Source organism: Channa argus, chromosome 19 (genome assembly GCF_033026475.1).
Source record: "Channa argus isolate prfri chromosome 19, Channa argus male v1.0, whole genome shotgun sequence".
NCBI lineage: Eukaryota > Metazoa > Chordata > Actinopteri > Anabantiformes > Channidae > Channa > Channa argus.
In genome coordinates, this window is record NC_090215.1 from 11,164,595 (window position 1) to 11,181,009 (window position 16,415).

Consider the following 16,415-nt stretch of genomic DNA (forward strand, 5'->3'; position numbering starts at 1 on the left):
TTGCTGGAAGCAAAGAATGAGAAGCCACACAAATAATCAGTGGATCCTGGTAATCTTGGAAGCTTAGGAGGTACAATATTTGTTTCCATTTTTTATCCACAGTGTAGTGGATAAATAGTAGTTAATAGATAAATAGTAACTTATAGTAGTAGTAGTAGTAGTAATAGTAGTAGTAGCTTATAGTAGTTGACAAATCTAAGCTCTGCACTGTGTCTTCCCTTTTTCATGCTTTTCTTCCACATGCTACCCTTAATGCCCCCTCCCCTTTCCTGATCTTTCCCCCTTTTCTGAAAGCTGCTTCATGTTTGTCACGGTGTGGGAGGGCCCTCCTGATGGGTCCAGTGACCAGAGGATGAAAGGAACTCACTCTGTTTGTCTCTGGGAACAAAGGTGTAATTACGCCCTCATTTAGGAACAGTAAATTTATCTTCCACCTAGTTTTCACTGAAGCAACAGGATATTTTTGGGCTACGGCAGAATGCCATGGTGCCCCGGTGATAATTGAAGGAGCTGTTTAAAGGATGCAATGCTAGCATTCATTAATGTTCTCTGTGGATGCGTGAAGCAGCGATTTGTCTGTTATAGACAGAAGTGAGTACCAAAGCCCAGTGATGATGTCATGGGTAAAGAAACTGCTTTGAAAGATATTTTTTTAATACATTATTTGTAACCCCTACCATTTTTACCATTTAGCATTTTTAAGCATAAGCATTCATTGGTTCTGAACTGTAAGTGGAGAAAGTCAGCTTTTTTTTGTTATTGTTTTACATATATGGCTTTCTATCATATTGCTAGCATGCAAAATAATGTTCATATACTTAAAATCATTATTTTTGTTTTTGCAATTTATGGATTTATCTGTTATTATACAATTGAAGATTTTTTTTGTTAGAATAAAGTTTTCTATAGTAAAATCATTTGTTGTTGGGGCGGCTGTAGCTCAGTTGGTAAGGCAGTCGTTCATGGACCCGGCTATATGTTGAAGTGTCTCTGGGCAGGACACTGAACCCCTAACAGCCCAATCCCATCCCAAGCTGTAACAATGCCTGTCCAAGCCCAGCAGAAATTGGGGAGGGTTGCATCAGGAAGGGCGTCCAGCATAAAAATTGCGCCAAATCAACATGCAGACAATGATCCGCTGTGGCGACTCTGAACTCACAGGATAAGCCAAAAGGACAAAAAAAAACAAAAAAACATTTGTTATTAATCTAAGGCAAATTGTGCTAAATTATTGATATAAATTCAGCTTTTATAGACACAGCTCTCTCTTACTCTTCCTGTGTCCCTGCTGTTTTTTGCACAAGTCTGTGATTCCCTTAAGCTGCTCCTTGTGCTCTTGCTTTGGCTGATATGACAGTACAGGTGGACGGCAGCTGAACAGAGACGTTGTGCCTGTGGGGGTTGCCACTGTTCCTTTACTCTATAACTCATGTCGTGTATATTATTAAGCCATTAGATGCTATCAACCCCTTTTTATGATTTACCTACCCAGGAGGACCATCCCGTAGGCAAGTACAAAGGGGAATGCACGCATTTATTGGTGCTGGATGTCAGCAGCTAGTCTTGAACTAAACCCTTCATCTGTACAGTCTATATCGCTGTCTCGCTGCACTGCCATTTGCCCCAGATCCTCATGCTTTATCCAACTGCATCCATAATTTCCTCGTTACTCAACCCCCACCCTAGCACCCCACATTGTGCAGCCTAGGACAGCTTTGGAAGCAGGTTCTGTCCTCTCCCTTCACAGCCACTGTCATTCACCAAGCTTGATCCAATCACTGATAAGGAAGTAACAGGAAGAAGATAAGGCCAATGCTGGGAGTGCTCCCTCAGGCTTCCCTCTACTCACCCCCTTAAATAGTTGTCTCAGAACTGACTAATCTACTTCTTCTAACAATGTGCCAATTCATTACTTTCAAAGAATTGTAGTACTACAGTTTTAATAATGTATTTGGATATAATGTGGTGTAAACATAACTTAAAGTTCTGTTCTTTTTCTTTTAAGGTGGAACTTTTACAACAACATCAGGGTTGTATGCAGGAAACAACTCCCTGACAAATTCGACCGGCTTCAACAGCACACAACAGGTAGCTGTGCACTTCATCCTTTTAATTCTATTTCTGTGATCTGATATCATTATGCAGCTATCAGTTTGAAATGCAGACTTCTTACCAACATGGAAATGTTTACAAAACATGCATTCTCAATATGTTACATATCATCCGTGACACATTCAAATATAAATCACTCAGAATGTCAAAAGCTTTGTACATGGGATTATCTACTGTACCTCCTCCACCACATACTGTATGTATTATGCCACAGAGGATAGGAAGAAGAAAAAAAACAAGACAGATCGTTGTCCAGATGTAGGACAGAACAGACATGTGTTTGCATTTATGTTTTGGAATCTGCACTGTAAAGTAGCAACACTGGTGCAGGGCATATCTCACATTACTCTGCCAAACCTCCTACTTCTCCTCATTCTGCTACCTTTTGTCCCTCTTTGCTTCTGCCTTTTTGATCAAAATCCTCCATATTCCACCACTATGTATGAACTAAATTGTTTAATTATTTATCTCCTCTTGCCTTGTCTTTTCTTAAAATGGAATAGAACATTATTGTCCACCAGAATGAAAAACTGTGTTGTAGTTGTGATTGTTGTCAATTACATATATGACTGTACTCACAATAAGAGATCACCAAAAGCAGTCATCAAAACAATACAATATAGATTACTTACATACATGTACACACACACAAACATTTACTCACACACAAAAACCGCAGCAATGCGACAAGGAGGCACGTCACAGCTTTGTAATTATTACACCGATTGCCCACACATACCAGACTAAGATGGTAAACATCACAGTGCTCTCAATCAGGTTAAAATACACTTTCCTAGAACATGTTGGCCAACCTCTCAATTTTCTAAGAAAAATGTTTCTCTTCTTAGCCTTCTTATAGATCAACATTATTTGGAAATTTGGTTTGTCAATGTGCGTTCCCAGACACTCAAAACTATTTATTACCTCCACACACTGATCATAAAGTGAAAAACATGCTGTTTTTCCACTTTATATAACTACAGCCATATTATCAGCATATTCTAACCATTTAACTATCTATTTACCTTGACTACTTCACCAGCTGCATGTTATGCTGGCTATTAAAACATAAGCCCCCATTTTAACAATGATTTCATCAGATTAAATGTCATTAATATAGACTTTCTGTGGACAATCAGAAAGTCTTCTAATGAATTAGTCACACACATGTTCATTAGCTGTAGCAGGAAAATATGTGTCCTCCTGTTTAAAAGCCAAACTCTAATTGATAAATCAAATGGGTGGATAAACATTTGTCTGTTGCAGGTGACTTTCAGTTCTAAAGACTAAGGGTAACGCTGCATCCTCTGTGCCATTGCTTGGGTTATATGCAAATTGTTTCAAATTTACCATGTCCATGTTCTGTCTGTCTTTCTCCGTAGGATTACCCCAGTTATACTGCCTTTGGTCAAGGACAGTATGCTCAGTATTACAACAGTTCACCCTACACTTCCCCCTACATGACAAGTAACAACACCAGCCCCAGCACACCCTCAACGACCACCACCACCACCTACACCCTCCAGGAGCCACCACCTAGCATCACCAGTCAAGCTCTCACAGACAACTCTGCAGGTAGGAATTAAACCACTGGCAACTTGGCCTCTTTTTGTAACCTGAATATCAGGTGAGTCTTGTAAGAACAATGTTTCTTGTTGAAAACAGTGGGTCACTAAACTCACTCTTTCCCACTGAATTGAAGGTAAACACACAATTTTTTTCAGCCATCATGTTTAGTGTACTGCAGAGTGCCATAAAAATGTACACTGAGAGCAAAAGATTTTTTCATAATTTAATGTGACATTAATGCAGCATCTGGCAATCAAGCACTGATTATATCTTCAAAAGTCACCAAGAAGTTTATGATTGCATTTGAAATTGTCATCAATCCAAAGCAAAGACATCAGGCTTTAACTCAACATAATTTCATACACACTCATCCAATTTAGATAAATTACATTGTTGCATTTTCTAGTTGACGTGTATTCTGTTACCTCTTGTTTATTAAATCAGTATGGAGCACAACAGCTTTTAGTATGTTTTCTGCAACTGATTTATGGCATGTTTGTTACCTGCAGGCCTGCATAATGAGTAAATAATGTTCCAGGATGCTGTCTGTCCTGGATAAAGACAAATGATCTCTCAAACGTCTTGACTAAAGGCAAATAATAGCTCATCTTTGATACTCCGTTTTTATACTCTCCTTTTATCTTTGCTTCCTTTCAGGAGAGTACAGCACCATCCACAGTCCATCAACCCCCATTAAAGATTCAGATTCGGATCGATTGCGCCGGGCCTCAGATGGAAAGTCACGTGGCCGAGGAAGAAGGAACAACAACCCATCACCGCCGCCCGACTCCGACCTTGAGGTAGGGTGAGCCCGCTACCTTGGCGACAGACAGCCTCGCCCTGTCTGAGGCACATGGACACTAATCCACTTACTATATGGCTGCCACACTAGCTTCAACAGTTGATGGGCATTAATTCTTAAAGATTTGATTCCTTAACTATAAATGCATTATTGATGCATTGTGGAATATATGACATCAGTAAACGTATATCTTATATAAAGATCTCATGTATAGCTCGTAAATAAACAATAAGGCATGTGATTAAGTGAATCATCATTGAAATGAATTTAAAATATATTTTCCTGTCATTAACAGCTAAACACTTGCTGTGATTAACAATGTAACCATTGCGCCATTCGACATACAACACTTTGATAGTGGCCATATGTCAAAATAAACTCTCTGTAATTTAGAGGGCTCTTCATTAATATAATAATATGAACTGTTTAATGGAGGTTAATAGCACCCACTATAGCTCTGACATCATGGCATGTTAACATATCTCGTTAATTAGTTTGTCACTATTGATTACTCTAATGTAAAGGGTAAGGGCCAGAAAGCATGTGGTGGAGTGATGGGAGGAGTGTTGCGGTGACCAACCCAAGCAAATGGATCCTGGTCCCTGTGGCCCACAAATACACGCTCCTGGTCTATTGACCAGGAGGATCACCTTGCAGCCCTACAGAGTGCCCCATTGATTTTGCCTTCTTTCTCTCTTTTTCTTTTATTCTTTCTTTCCCCTCTACCCCAATCTCTCCAGCGAGTTTTCATCTGGGACTTGGATGAAACAATCATCGTTTTCCATTCCTTGCTTACGGGTTCTTATGCCAACAGATATGGACGGGTGAGTGACACCAGACTGTGGCAGTAGCGGTGCAACACATAAAACATGTAAATATAAAAAGAATAATGAGAGGAGGGTAAATGGTCATTGAGTGGAGGATAGATTTCAGTGTGCCTTAAATTCATAGTGAGAAGAACTCAATGTACAGATAATTGTTTCTTTTTTTTAATAGGCCCAATGAGGCTTGGCAAGTATTTGAATGCTCTTTGCAGCTGTTGGAGTTATGCATTGCTGGTTGGGGCTCGGGCGTAGGAGCTCACAACAGTTGCACTCTGGGTGTCTTAAGTGTTCCTTTCTCCTTAGGAAATGCCACATTGTTAGTTTAATTAAGTGCTTCTCAATCCATCCTTTTCAGGCAGGGATCTCCCTGGAGACCCTGACAGGAGACAGAGTCCACCAAATGGAGCTCAGTCAAAACCCAAATTTAAACTACAGCATGGACTTTCCCTTAAACATTAAGGCTTAATTACTGTAAGATTTTTATTTACCGGCACACACACACACACACACATATATATATATATATATATATATATATATATATATATATATATATATAAATTTTATAATACTGGGGGGTCATTTTCTATTCCCTGGCAATGTGTATGCTCAAAAGATAAGAGTTTACTTTTCCAGGCTATGCTATTTATTGTTCCATGTAAATTGCTTTTCTAAATTTAAACTTTCAAAACAATCAATTTTTGAAAAGTCTATCTTAATCCCATTACTTTGTTGAGGTGTTGTTCAGTGTAGTGCAATTTAGATATATAATATACATAAGTTTCTGTCAGTGTGCAGCATTTCTAATCATTGGTTGTTTTAGTTATGGGCAATGTTGACTATGTTGAAGTCAAAGGTTTTGAAGTCGAAAATGACATATTCTCATATGTCAGAGAGCTTAGTGTTTGCGGCCTATGCTCTGTTCCTTTGTTCTTGTGTGAAGGGGTGTTTGATGGGCCCTCTTTCACCCTCTTTCACCCCGAAAGAGGGTGAAAGAGGGCTGCTCCATGGCCCTCCACTGTTTATTTACTTTATTCTCAGCTCTGCATGCTGGGTAAAGAGAGAGACCTAAGGCTTAGGGAGTTGTGGCTTTGTGAAGAGGGACTCTCCAACCACACACACAGACACACATACACACATATATATGAGCACTCACACATACACTTAGGGTCTCCAGTGTGCCCCCTCTATAACAGGAAAAAATCCTGACTCTTGAAGGGCCTATTCCATCAGAGCTCATAAAGGATGTGACACTCACTTTCTGTTTTCTCTTTTGTTCCTGTATGTTCTCCTTTACCTGTTTTAGTCCTTTTTGTGTTACCAAATAGCTTGTTTTGTCATGCTACAAGCTGCAGACAGGATCACGATAAAGCAATATTGCAGGATGTAAGCATGCTTATTGACTGACATCTTCCACAAAACATGCTACCTAAAAGCCAGATCTGTAAACTTTCTAAGAAAACAGAGTGAAGCAGACTTACTTCTCCCAGTTGTACCTATCCATCATAACACCCCCCCTCCTGCCTCTCATTCATACTTATGTTAGTGACATAAACAAAAAAGTAACAAAACATTATTCCTTCATAGCTGCTCTTAGTTTACTATAAATAGATGTATATCTGAGTGAGCACTTATGCACACTTTCTTTCACTCACTGTGACCTCCCACCCACTCTCTTAGATATTTTTTCGCCCTCTCTCTCTCTCTGTTTCTCTCTCTCCCTGACACATTCAGAAACAAACTGCTGTTCTTACCAGCTCTTTTAATTGGCATCAAGGCAGCTCACCCCCATAAAGCTGATGGCTGAGGCCAGCTGTGCTGCTATTGGGCTTGCCAGAGCTTGAGCTTAAAGTGGGTGGGGATGGGGGTGGATGTTATTGGTAAGGGGCTCATAGGGAAAGGGGGACTTGGCCTCCCTGTGGATGGCACTGACATCTCTGGACAGGTGGTGCTGGAGCAATGACAGCAGCAGCACTTTGGCCTTCTGGCCTGCTTGTATTCTTAACTCCCTCACTGACTGATTGTTTAGATTTAATTGGAAAGGATTCACTTGCACCAGAGAAGACAGCCTTTTCCCACCAAACCAGCCCATAACGTTAAATTACCTGACAGTGCCAGAATTTGTGAAGCAGGAACTGGTGGCCTGTTAATGTAGGAGTTTTATTATTTTTGATGAATTGACTTGAATTGGGAGGTTATAAGAAGAAGAAGGCCTCCTGAAGTGGGGATTGAGCTCTTCTTGTGTGGTTTGTCCTCTGTCATTTTAATGAAAACATAACCATTGTGGGGTGTGACAGCTAATCAGTAGAAAGCTTAGGTGTGTCTTCAGTGGTTTAACTCTATAATCCCTGCTTCTGGTCCTGCCTGTCCTGTCTTTAATGGAGTCTCACCCAGCTGCAAAAAATCCTCCTCTACAACCTGCCATTGTCTTGGTTTCTTCTTTATTTGTTAAAGACAGTTTGCTGATTAGTGGTCCTTTTGTTAGTTAACAAATTATCTGCTTTTATACTGTTTTACATCTATGCTAATCTTTAAAAACTGTGAATTTCCTAAAACTAAAGTCAACATGTTTAAAATAATAACACAAGGCTTATATTTTTTGCTGTAATCCTAGTAATGTTATTGTGCCTATTCATTATATTTTTAAAAGGAAAATTGCACATGTTGTCACAGGCCTGTTAACTATTAACACTGCAGTTCACTTCTTTCTCTGTATTATCTTACAGACAGTGCAACCATATTGCCAATACAGCACATGTCACATAACTGACAGTGGTCATTATTTAAAGCAAACTTTACTGTCTAATGCAAGAAAAGTCAGTGTTTATTCTATTCTATACAATTATTTTTCTTATGCATAAATACCTCAGAGTGGCTGTCAATAGTCCAAAGAAACTGTGAGAATTGTGCTATATTACCTAGAGTGCACTCAGATAAAGCCTCAGCACAAGTATGGGAAGAATGGACTATTTAACAAATAGTTAAACTCTGACCCCAGCTCTACTAAATTGTCCGCCCCTCTTAAGCAGAGCCATGCTTTTATTACATTCATTCATGTTTGTGGCATTTCTGATGACTTTTCTGGTCCCTTTCGGAGGGTTGTAAACAGAGACTCATACTTTCAAGTCCTTCTAACGTCTTCTTTTATGGGAATAGTCTGCTGAGGAATTTAAAATGATTCTGCATCAATTGAGTGAATCCCATGGAACATTATTTACTGCATTACATTAAGTCATTCAGAAATCTGGAAAAATATGTTTACTCAATATTGCAAAGAAATATATTGTTTGATTAATTTAATTGATTTTGTGTTGTTGTTTTTATTTCAGGACCCCCCAACATCTGTATCATTGGGCTTGAGGATGGAAGAAATGATCTTCAACTTGGCAGACACACACTTATTCTTCAATGACTTAGAGGTGCTCCTGTTTTTACTTAATTTTAAATTGCCCCTAGCTTTGCTGTGTTCCTTTTTGCACAAACACATTATGTCAGTGATAATGTTGAGATGACTCTGTATAGTCACCTTAACACACCATTAGGTTTTAATAACATTTAGTAACAACTATTTCATACCGTGGAGTCTGTTTTTCAGTTCAAAGCCCAAGGGATACGATGAATTTTTCATGTGCTGTCTGTCTGTGTCGTTCCTGGGTCTCCGGTCCTGCCCCCACCCCCATAGCAGCTAGCACAATTTGTCTGGCTCTTGTTTTCTGTGTCCACTCTGTCTGTCTATGTGTCATGCTGTGTGCTTGGTGTCACTGTCCATCTACACCACAGACCCTTATGTCACAGCATGAAATCCCCCACCGTCTCCCCTCCCACACTTCTTTACCCCCCTGATTCATGTACAGCTAGTGTAAAATCTGTCCCTGGTGCACAGGAATGTAGGGATCAGGGGATGAGATGTGTGTATGCCTTTGTGTGTGTATTTCTGAATCTCTGCTTTATTCTGGGGAGAGATGAAGAAAATGCCATAGAGCCAGGAATGCCTGTAGGCTCAGACTATATGTACAGAAAAGTGTGAGCCAATTTGTTTATATGTATACACACATAAATAGACATGAAGAAAATCCAGTACCCACTGTCCAGATTCGTATGTCAAACTCAGATGTCCAAATCATAATTTCTCTGTATTTTTCCTCAACACGTACCTGTCTTTCTTTTCTGCGTGCACTATTTTTATTTCCTCGATTCTTGTTCCAGCCGCCTCCTCTACAGTTTCTTTCTCCTGGTGAATCTGATCCCACTGACCCAGCGCTTTTCCTCCGTGCCCTGCTTTATGCTGACCTCACAGTGGAGGAAATGTTTTGTTTGATACTTAAGTGTGAAGAGATCTGTGGCCAGCCTGCCAAGTCTCATTACTCACCACCATGTTTGGCTGTGCTACATGAAGCAAACCCAAGAAAGAGGCAAAAAACAGGAGAGAAAGACAGAAAGAAAATGTTCATATTACCCCAGACGTACGAGTGACTGAGATTCCAAACACAGTCATTATGATCAAAGTTAATTGGCTGCAATTGGTTGGTTAAATATTTCCTTATGCCATGGTCATGTAGAACCCTTTCTAGCTGCACTTTATTTAATAGATGTGCCCCAATCTTTTGAAAAAATGGCAGTTTGTGACAACGCTTAACTGTGGTTTTGCTCAACATCTGTCCTGTGTTTTGATTTCTTTTCATGTGTGATAAAACTGTTCACAGATGAATTGGCAGCTGAGACCGCTTCTAAAATTATTATAAAATGCATAACGTATATTTGTTCTGCTCTGTCTCAGTAACCAAATTATTAGATTTTGTTTTGACACTTAAAAGCTTTATTTTTTCTACAGCTAGACTAGTATTACGACTAAAATATATATCCATAGTCATCTGCAAGAATTATTTTTTAAAGGTCCAGTGCAGAGACGTCCCTGCAGACACTGCCTTGATTGTCATTAATAATCGTGCCAAAGGAGGAGTGACATTCCCTTGAAGGCATATAGATCTCCCTCATGAACCAAGCTGGCCTAGTCTGAGTGTTAAGTGCCAGTTCTCAGCAATGCCTAAGCAGTTGTGTTTCCTCTCTGCTGATTTACAGTCCTCCATCTCAAATAGGACTAAATAGAGTTCAACTATAAATACTGCAGCCAACAGCAGTTATGTATTTAAGCATGTGCAGAAATGCATATGGTCCATCTAATTTAGTCTAAGCCATAAAGGGAGACCCCAGACTCTGGAGAAACACAGGTGCAAGAGTTAGTGGCCTAATGGTGTGTGTGTGTGAGTGATCTATCTAGGTCTTAACACTGTTGTTCCTCCAGCCTTTGCATAAGAATATAAAAACCTCACAAAATGTGCATTTGAATATTATTTGGCTTATATTGAAATATACGTTGTTATAACACATTAATCAGTTTTAAACATTTTTAACGTAAGTTTGTTTACAGCCCTATAAACATCACAATTAATCATACTATCGTAGTCAGCCTGCTGAAGCCACAGGAAACACTCTAATCCTGTGTATAATGTCTATTCAAGTCTGTGTGTGTGTGTGTGTGTGTGTGTGTGTGTGTGTGTGTTTAAGTGAGAGAGAGAAAGAGACCATGCTGATAGAACTGGTGAGTGACGATTCAGAGGAAAGTCATAAAAAGAAAGAGGGCATGCCGAAAGGGTCAACGGGGATCAGTTTCAACCTTATGTCTCTCTATGCCTCTTTCTCCTATAACCATTTTCAGGATCAGCGCTTTTTTTATAATTCACTGTTAGGTATTATTAAAGGTAGGTCCCAGAAGATTTCACCTCCTAACACTCACGCACACACACACACATCGCTCTATCGATCGCCCAACACAAACCATTTGCTGCTCAATCCTTTAAAGGACGGCTGTAGTATTGTATGAACAACACAATCTGTTTTTATCATCAAAATGTTCTCACTAAAGGAAGTATTGGGCAGCTTATTTAAGGCAATACGATCTGTATTGATGCCATCTCCACTGTATTAATTTTCCTTATAGAAGGAGTTGTATTTCAGTAGCTACAGAGATAAACATATAAACTATTTTGATTATTTCAATAATAAACTTAATACAAAATAAAATTCTTTTTGAATATATTTAACATAATTTCTAATATTGACTGTGTTTTACTTTTAGAGATTACACACTGTCTTTGTTTAAACAAATAATATTAGATTTGTTAAAAATAGGTTTGTTGATTATTTTAGGAAGGTTAGGAAGGTTTGTTGATTATTTTAAAATCCAGAAAATGCACCTTCTTTGCTGCATTTTTTAACTAATGCTGTGGCACGGGGTTGAATGTGGAGTTAATTGATGTTTTAAAGTGATGTGTATAATAAAGCTCACTGAGGCTGAGCTCACTCAGAAGACTGACAGCTCTGCTGTGATTCAGGGTGTGAGTTTACCATAGGTGCGCTGCAGCAGCCCAATCACTAACGCCAAGCAGTATGTGGGAACCAGGGGCCTCTCTCTCTCGCTGACTGAGCTCCCTGTGTTCCACTCTCAGTGGGATACGGGGGCTGCTGTCTCCCCCCCTCCCTGGGTGAGAAAACAACCCTCCCTGTCTGGAGGATAAAGGGCATGGGGGCAAACCACTCACAGAGAGAGAGAGAGAGAGAAAGATCTTTAAAGGTGGGAACATTTTAAATTAGTCCTATGATGCCTCCATGCTGTGTCCAATGCTCATTCACACACTCATACCTATATACTGTGAACATGTAAAGTCTAAACACCCACACAAACGCAAACACATACATGCTGGACGAACAAATGGAAGTACACATACTCACACACATGCCTGTGGAGCAACCCTGTGACACTTTGTGAGCTTTTATAGGTCCCAGCCTGCAGTTGCAGGGTTGAAACCTCTTCTGTCACTCTCACCCAGGGGCTGCCTGTTAATGAGAGATGCTGTGAAATGCACAGTTACCCTTTCCTAGTGGCTGAAATGGCCCTCCAGGGTCTCTTAGTGCAGAGACATTCTGTTGATTTTATGTCACAGTAGAGAGTAGAGAGGGCAGATCCTGTACTCGCTGTTCCATGTGATTTGTAGCCTTATAATGTTTTTTTTTTTTTATTTGGTTCTAAGTGAGGAGGAACATAATGCCTATTTTACTTTACCTGTTATTAATTGAATCATAAAAATAAGCCTGATGAATTGATTAGTTGTAAATTATCAGAACTTTGATAAGATTCTTTTATTTATATTGCAAAGTACACTACATCATAATGCACAAAACCACAGTAACCCATCAAGTGAAAAGTGTTGAAACAAGGGATTTCTTATTTCTTCTTTTAAATTTTAGTGTACGGAATGATTTCCGAAACTAACATTGTAAAAATGACCTAGGCCATTTCCATAAATGGTGTATTTTGTCAGATGGGTTTCTTTAAATCTGTACCCATGATGTGGGTATTTCGTCATTTGCTTGGCCACTGGTACAGCACTTCTGTCATGCTCCTCGACTCAGTTCTATCAGGTATCAAGGTGGTGCCAATGATGTGTTTTTGGAATGGCTACAAAGAAAAAGTGGTGCTTTTTAAAGCTATGTTGTCAGTTTTCACTCCACAGAGGAGAACAGAAATGTGCATAGATTTGTGTAAACAACCAACTACTTGGCAGGACTGAACTTTTTCTCTATGGATACGTTTGTCACGGAGGGAAATGCTGAAATGACTGAGATTTGATATTGCATTTAATGTTGCTCTCCTTGAGGTGTGGTTTGGACCTGCAAAGCCAAAAATTGGGAATAATGAAAAACAGTTAATCTATCACATATAACTAATTTATACTTGTCACTGCCTATCTGCGGAATGTTTCTTTATTTTCCAACTTTTATGGTTATTACAGCAGCACTTTACCGTTCATTTTGTTAAATTAAGTCTGTGTCTGTGCAAAGATCTCCCACTGGATCCCTTTTCCTAATCGTGCGAATTTTTGTAAAACCACCATGGATTTCTCTATACCTGTGCTTTGTTTGACGCCACTGTTTGAATTCCGTGACTGTTCAAGCACAGACTGTGGATTGGAATGAAGTGGGTTTAAAGAACTCTCCCTTTGTTACCCACATCCTGTGTTTGACCCCTAGGTAATCACTGTCCCCCTCCCTTCTGCACTCTCCTTCTTTCCCTCCACACCGGGGTGCTTATGGTGAGAAGGAAGTTGCCGGGGGTCATAGACCGCAGGAGGGATAACAGCCTCTGCCGGTGGTGTGGAGAACCTGCGAAGCATGGACGAATCTTTTTCAGATGGCTTTGGCCTGTAGAGTCAGAAGAAAAGTGATGATCACTCACTCTGTGGTTTTGACCACCCAACCCCAACCTATAGCTCACTTGAGAGAGAAGAAGAGGCAAAGGCAGCTAGTGGGGCCAAAAAGTGGACGCTCAAGCTGTGACCTATACCCCTGTAGAAAATACAATGTTTTGTTAGCCCAACATACATTGCCCTGTCTCTGTCTTCTCTCTGCTTCTGACTGTTGCAGTCAGCACTCTGAGATCTTTCCAGGGCCACTGGAAGACTCAAGCATCGCTGATTGCTTAGTGACAGATAACAAGGAAACAAAGAGGGCTCTGATAACTTCCACCCTATCGAAGAGTTGTCAGCAGACTAGTAGAAAGACAAGACAGGGAAATGAAGAGAGAGTGAATGATGTGGAAATGGACTCATCCTGAGGCAGAATCCTCCTGTCTTCATACGATGTACATACTTTAGTGCTTTTTTTTCCTAACTGTTCGGTAGCTGAATGAACTGAGATAAAAGAACTTATGAATTTAACAGAAAGACATAGTGTTTGCACAAGGAGTAATTGCGATGGCTTCTCGTAGAGGGTCTTTACTCCAGAGTACAGTAGGAACATCTGTTGTGAGTTAGTGGTGATTGTAGGTTTTAGAGACCGCTGTTTGCTTGGTGAGGGGAGAACGGATGGAAATGAGATGCCTGCTCCTCAAAGTGCCACCATCTTGGAGGCTTTTCATTCGTGTTGTGGTATACATGCAAAACAATAGCAGCACATTTATTTTTATTTTAGTATTATTTTTTATTTAGTCCTGCATACATATAAATGGACAAAGGGACACCAATTAAACTGTCACATATCCTTTGTATATTCTTTTTTTTTTCTCATGCAAGTATTTATTGTATTTGGAATTTTTTTCTATCCAACAAAGCTCGGATGCATCTTTCAGAGAAACTGCCACTTAGTAAAATTCACTTCCCCCTAGTGTTTCTTGCCATACTATTCAATTTGACTACACAAATGTACTTAAATGACTTGAACCTGCACCATCCATAGCTCTGTGGTGTTTACGACACCATCAGAAGTGGCTCCTAATGAGTATGTGTAAGGGTTACTGTATGACATTACCCACAGCCACCTCTTCTATTAGCTTTCCCAGTCTTCCCAGGGAGCCGGTGCAGAGGTTTATGCAGCCCCAGCTGGGAACAGTAATTGTTGGAGTCTGCACATTCTTCCAACAACTCAGTCCCTTGTTATTCTCAGCACTTACTTAGAGACAAACTATCTGCAGGCCATGAGTCCTGTTCAGTCGATTATTAAGTATTATCCACAGAATTGAGAAAAAACGTGCAAAAGCAATGGAATCAATGGAGCACACAGACATTCAAGCAGGACAACAGCAATGTCTGTATTTTCAATGACCTTATTTTTTTTTTGTGTGTGTGAAAATGTTTACCTTTAAAGAATTTTACATTTGTTGATATTTTATGTGTTTTTAGCTTTTAGCTTTGGGGATTTTGGCTGGTGCGTGAAAAATACATATTAATATTAATACATACTATTTGGACGGCTGTTTATTCTTGGTCCTAAGTACTCAGACATATTTTTATATTTCTATTTTGGTTTGTTTGTTGTTTTGTTTAGTTTTTTTCGTCAGACTTTGGTCTCTGATACATAAGGCGGCCTCAAACTGAGAAACATTGCTCTAAGATATCGTTTGTTATCCTTGCTGTCTGTCAGGTGTAGAAAAAAAAGGGTGAGGAATTATTGTCATCCAATGAGGTACCAGTTGACAGCATGCAATTAGGCAATAATATACCAAATGAGTGGAACTGAATGGTCCTGTACTAAAATGAAAGAGGTGGCAGAAGCATGTGCATTCGGCTGATTAGGTCTAATTCGTCAACAGGTAATTACTGAATAATAGATGCTTTCGGTTACTTGCACCAGAATGGGTCTTTGAAAAGAGGCTTTCTGAGCTGTTTAACCAAGGGTGCTATTTTTGTTTTCCTTAACACACAGACATGCCTCCACTACTTAAGGAATCAGATAGACTAGTACTTTCGGTTTGAGTTCATAAAAGTTCGGAGAATTTGCAAACATAATTATCCACAAGTTTGTTGGCAGCAGATGCTAAAGCGCTGAAAAATTGCTGCTTTCTCCAACTATTAAAGAAATGCTGTTGAGTGTCTGGAATCAGGTTAGGCCCACAGTGCCTGCACCACATCTTTAACTGGCAGCTCAACTCCATGTGAGGCCACTTTGGACTCTACCCAGCCTTTACCCGCAGCTCTCGTCCCTTATCCACCTCTCTACCCTTCAACCCCCTTATCGGGGTGCTCGAACCCTGGAGAGGAGGGGAGAAGGGTCACCGTGTCAAAGTCTTTTCCTTTTTGGATCTCAGGGCCTGCTGGGAGAGCCTTGGCGAGAGAATGGCTGCATTAGTGCTGGGGTTGGGGGTCAAGATTTTAATTTTGTTAAAGAACAGCTGGTTTGAGTTTCTCCTCACTTCGTTTTCCCCTCCCTCTCTCCACAAATCCAGGGAGATGAAAAATTTGTTCAGAGGGGAACCAGTAAAATAAAAACGGTTTACAGTCCAAAGCCCTTACCCTTGCCCTGCTCAAGCATTAGAGAGGAATGCAATAACGTCAGCATTTGGCCTCAGTTAGATTGACTTAAACAAGGAAGTCCTTTCTGTTTTTTGAATGTCTTAACAGCCTGAGAAAAGTTAATTTAAAAGCTTTAAATCAGGATGGATTTTTCACTTTTGAGACCCAAGGAAATCACTGCTCCAAATATAATTTTCCATGAGAAATTATTAATTTACACATAACTTTAAACAGGTGTGACTTACCTTTTTGGCAGTTGTGCAA

At 39.9% G+C, this 16,415-nt stretch overlaps 1 protein-coding gene across 15 annotated transcripts in view; it reads left to right on the forward strand.

The window, feature by feature from the left end:
• The window catches only part of eya1 (EYA transcriptional coactivator and phosphatase 1), a 60,219-nt gene that overhangs the window by 36,279 nt on the left and 7,525 nt on the right, over nucleotides 1–16,415 (forward strand). For all 15 annotated transcript variants that reach the window (XR_010911751.1, XM_067486705.1, XM_067486711.1 and 12 more), the window contains 5 exons: nucleotides 2,006–2,088; nucleotides 3,495–3,687; nucleotides 4,339–4,481; nucleotides 5,224–5,307; nucleotides 8,637–8,726. Coding sequence is in view for 14 of the 15 variants with exons in the window: in XM_067486705.1 (XP_067342806.1) it covers nucleotides 2,006–2,088; nucleotides 3,495–3,687; nucleotides 4,339–4,481; nucleotides 5,224–5,307; nucleotides 8,637–8,726 (593 nt within the window). In the remaining variant the exon portion in view is untranslated. The remainder of the gene's footprint in view (nucleotides 1–2,005; nucleotides 2,089–3,494; nucleotides 3,688–4,338; nucleotides 4,482–5,223; nucleotides 5,308–8,636; nucleotides 8,727–16,415) is intronic.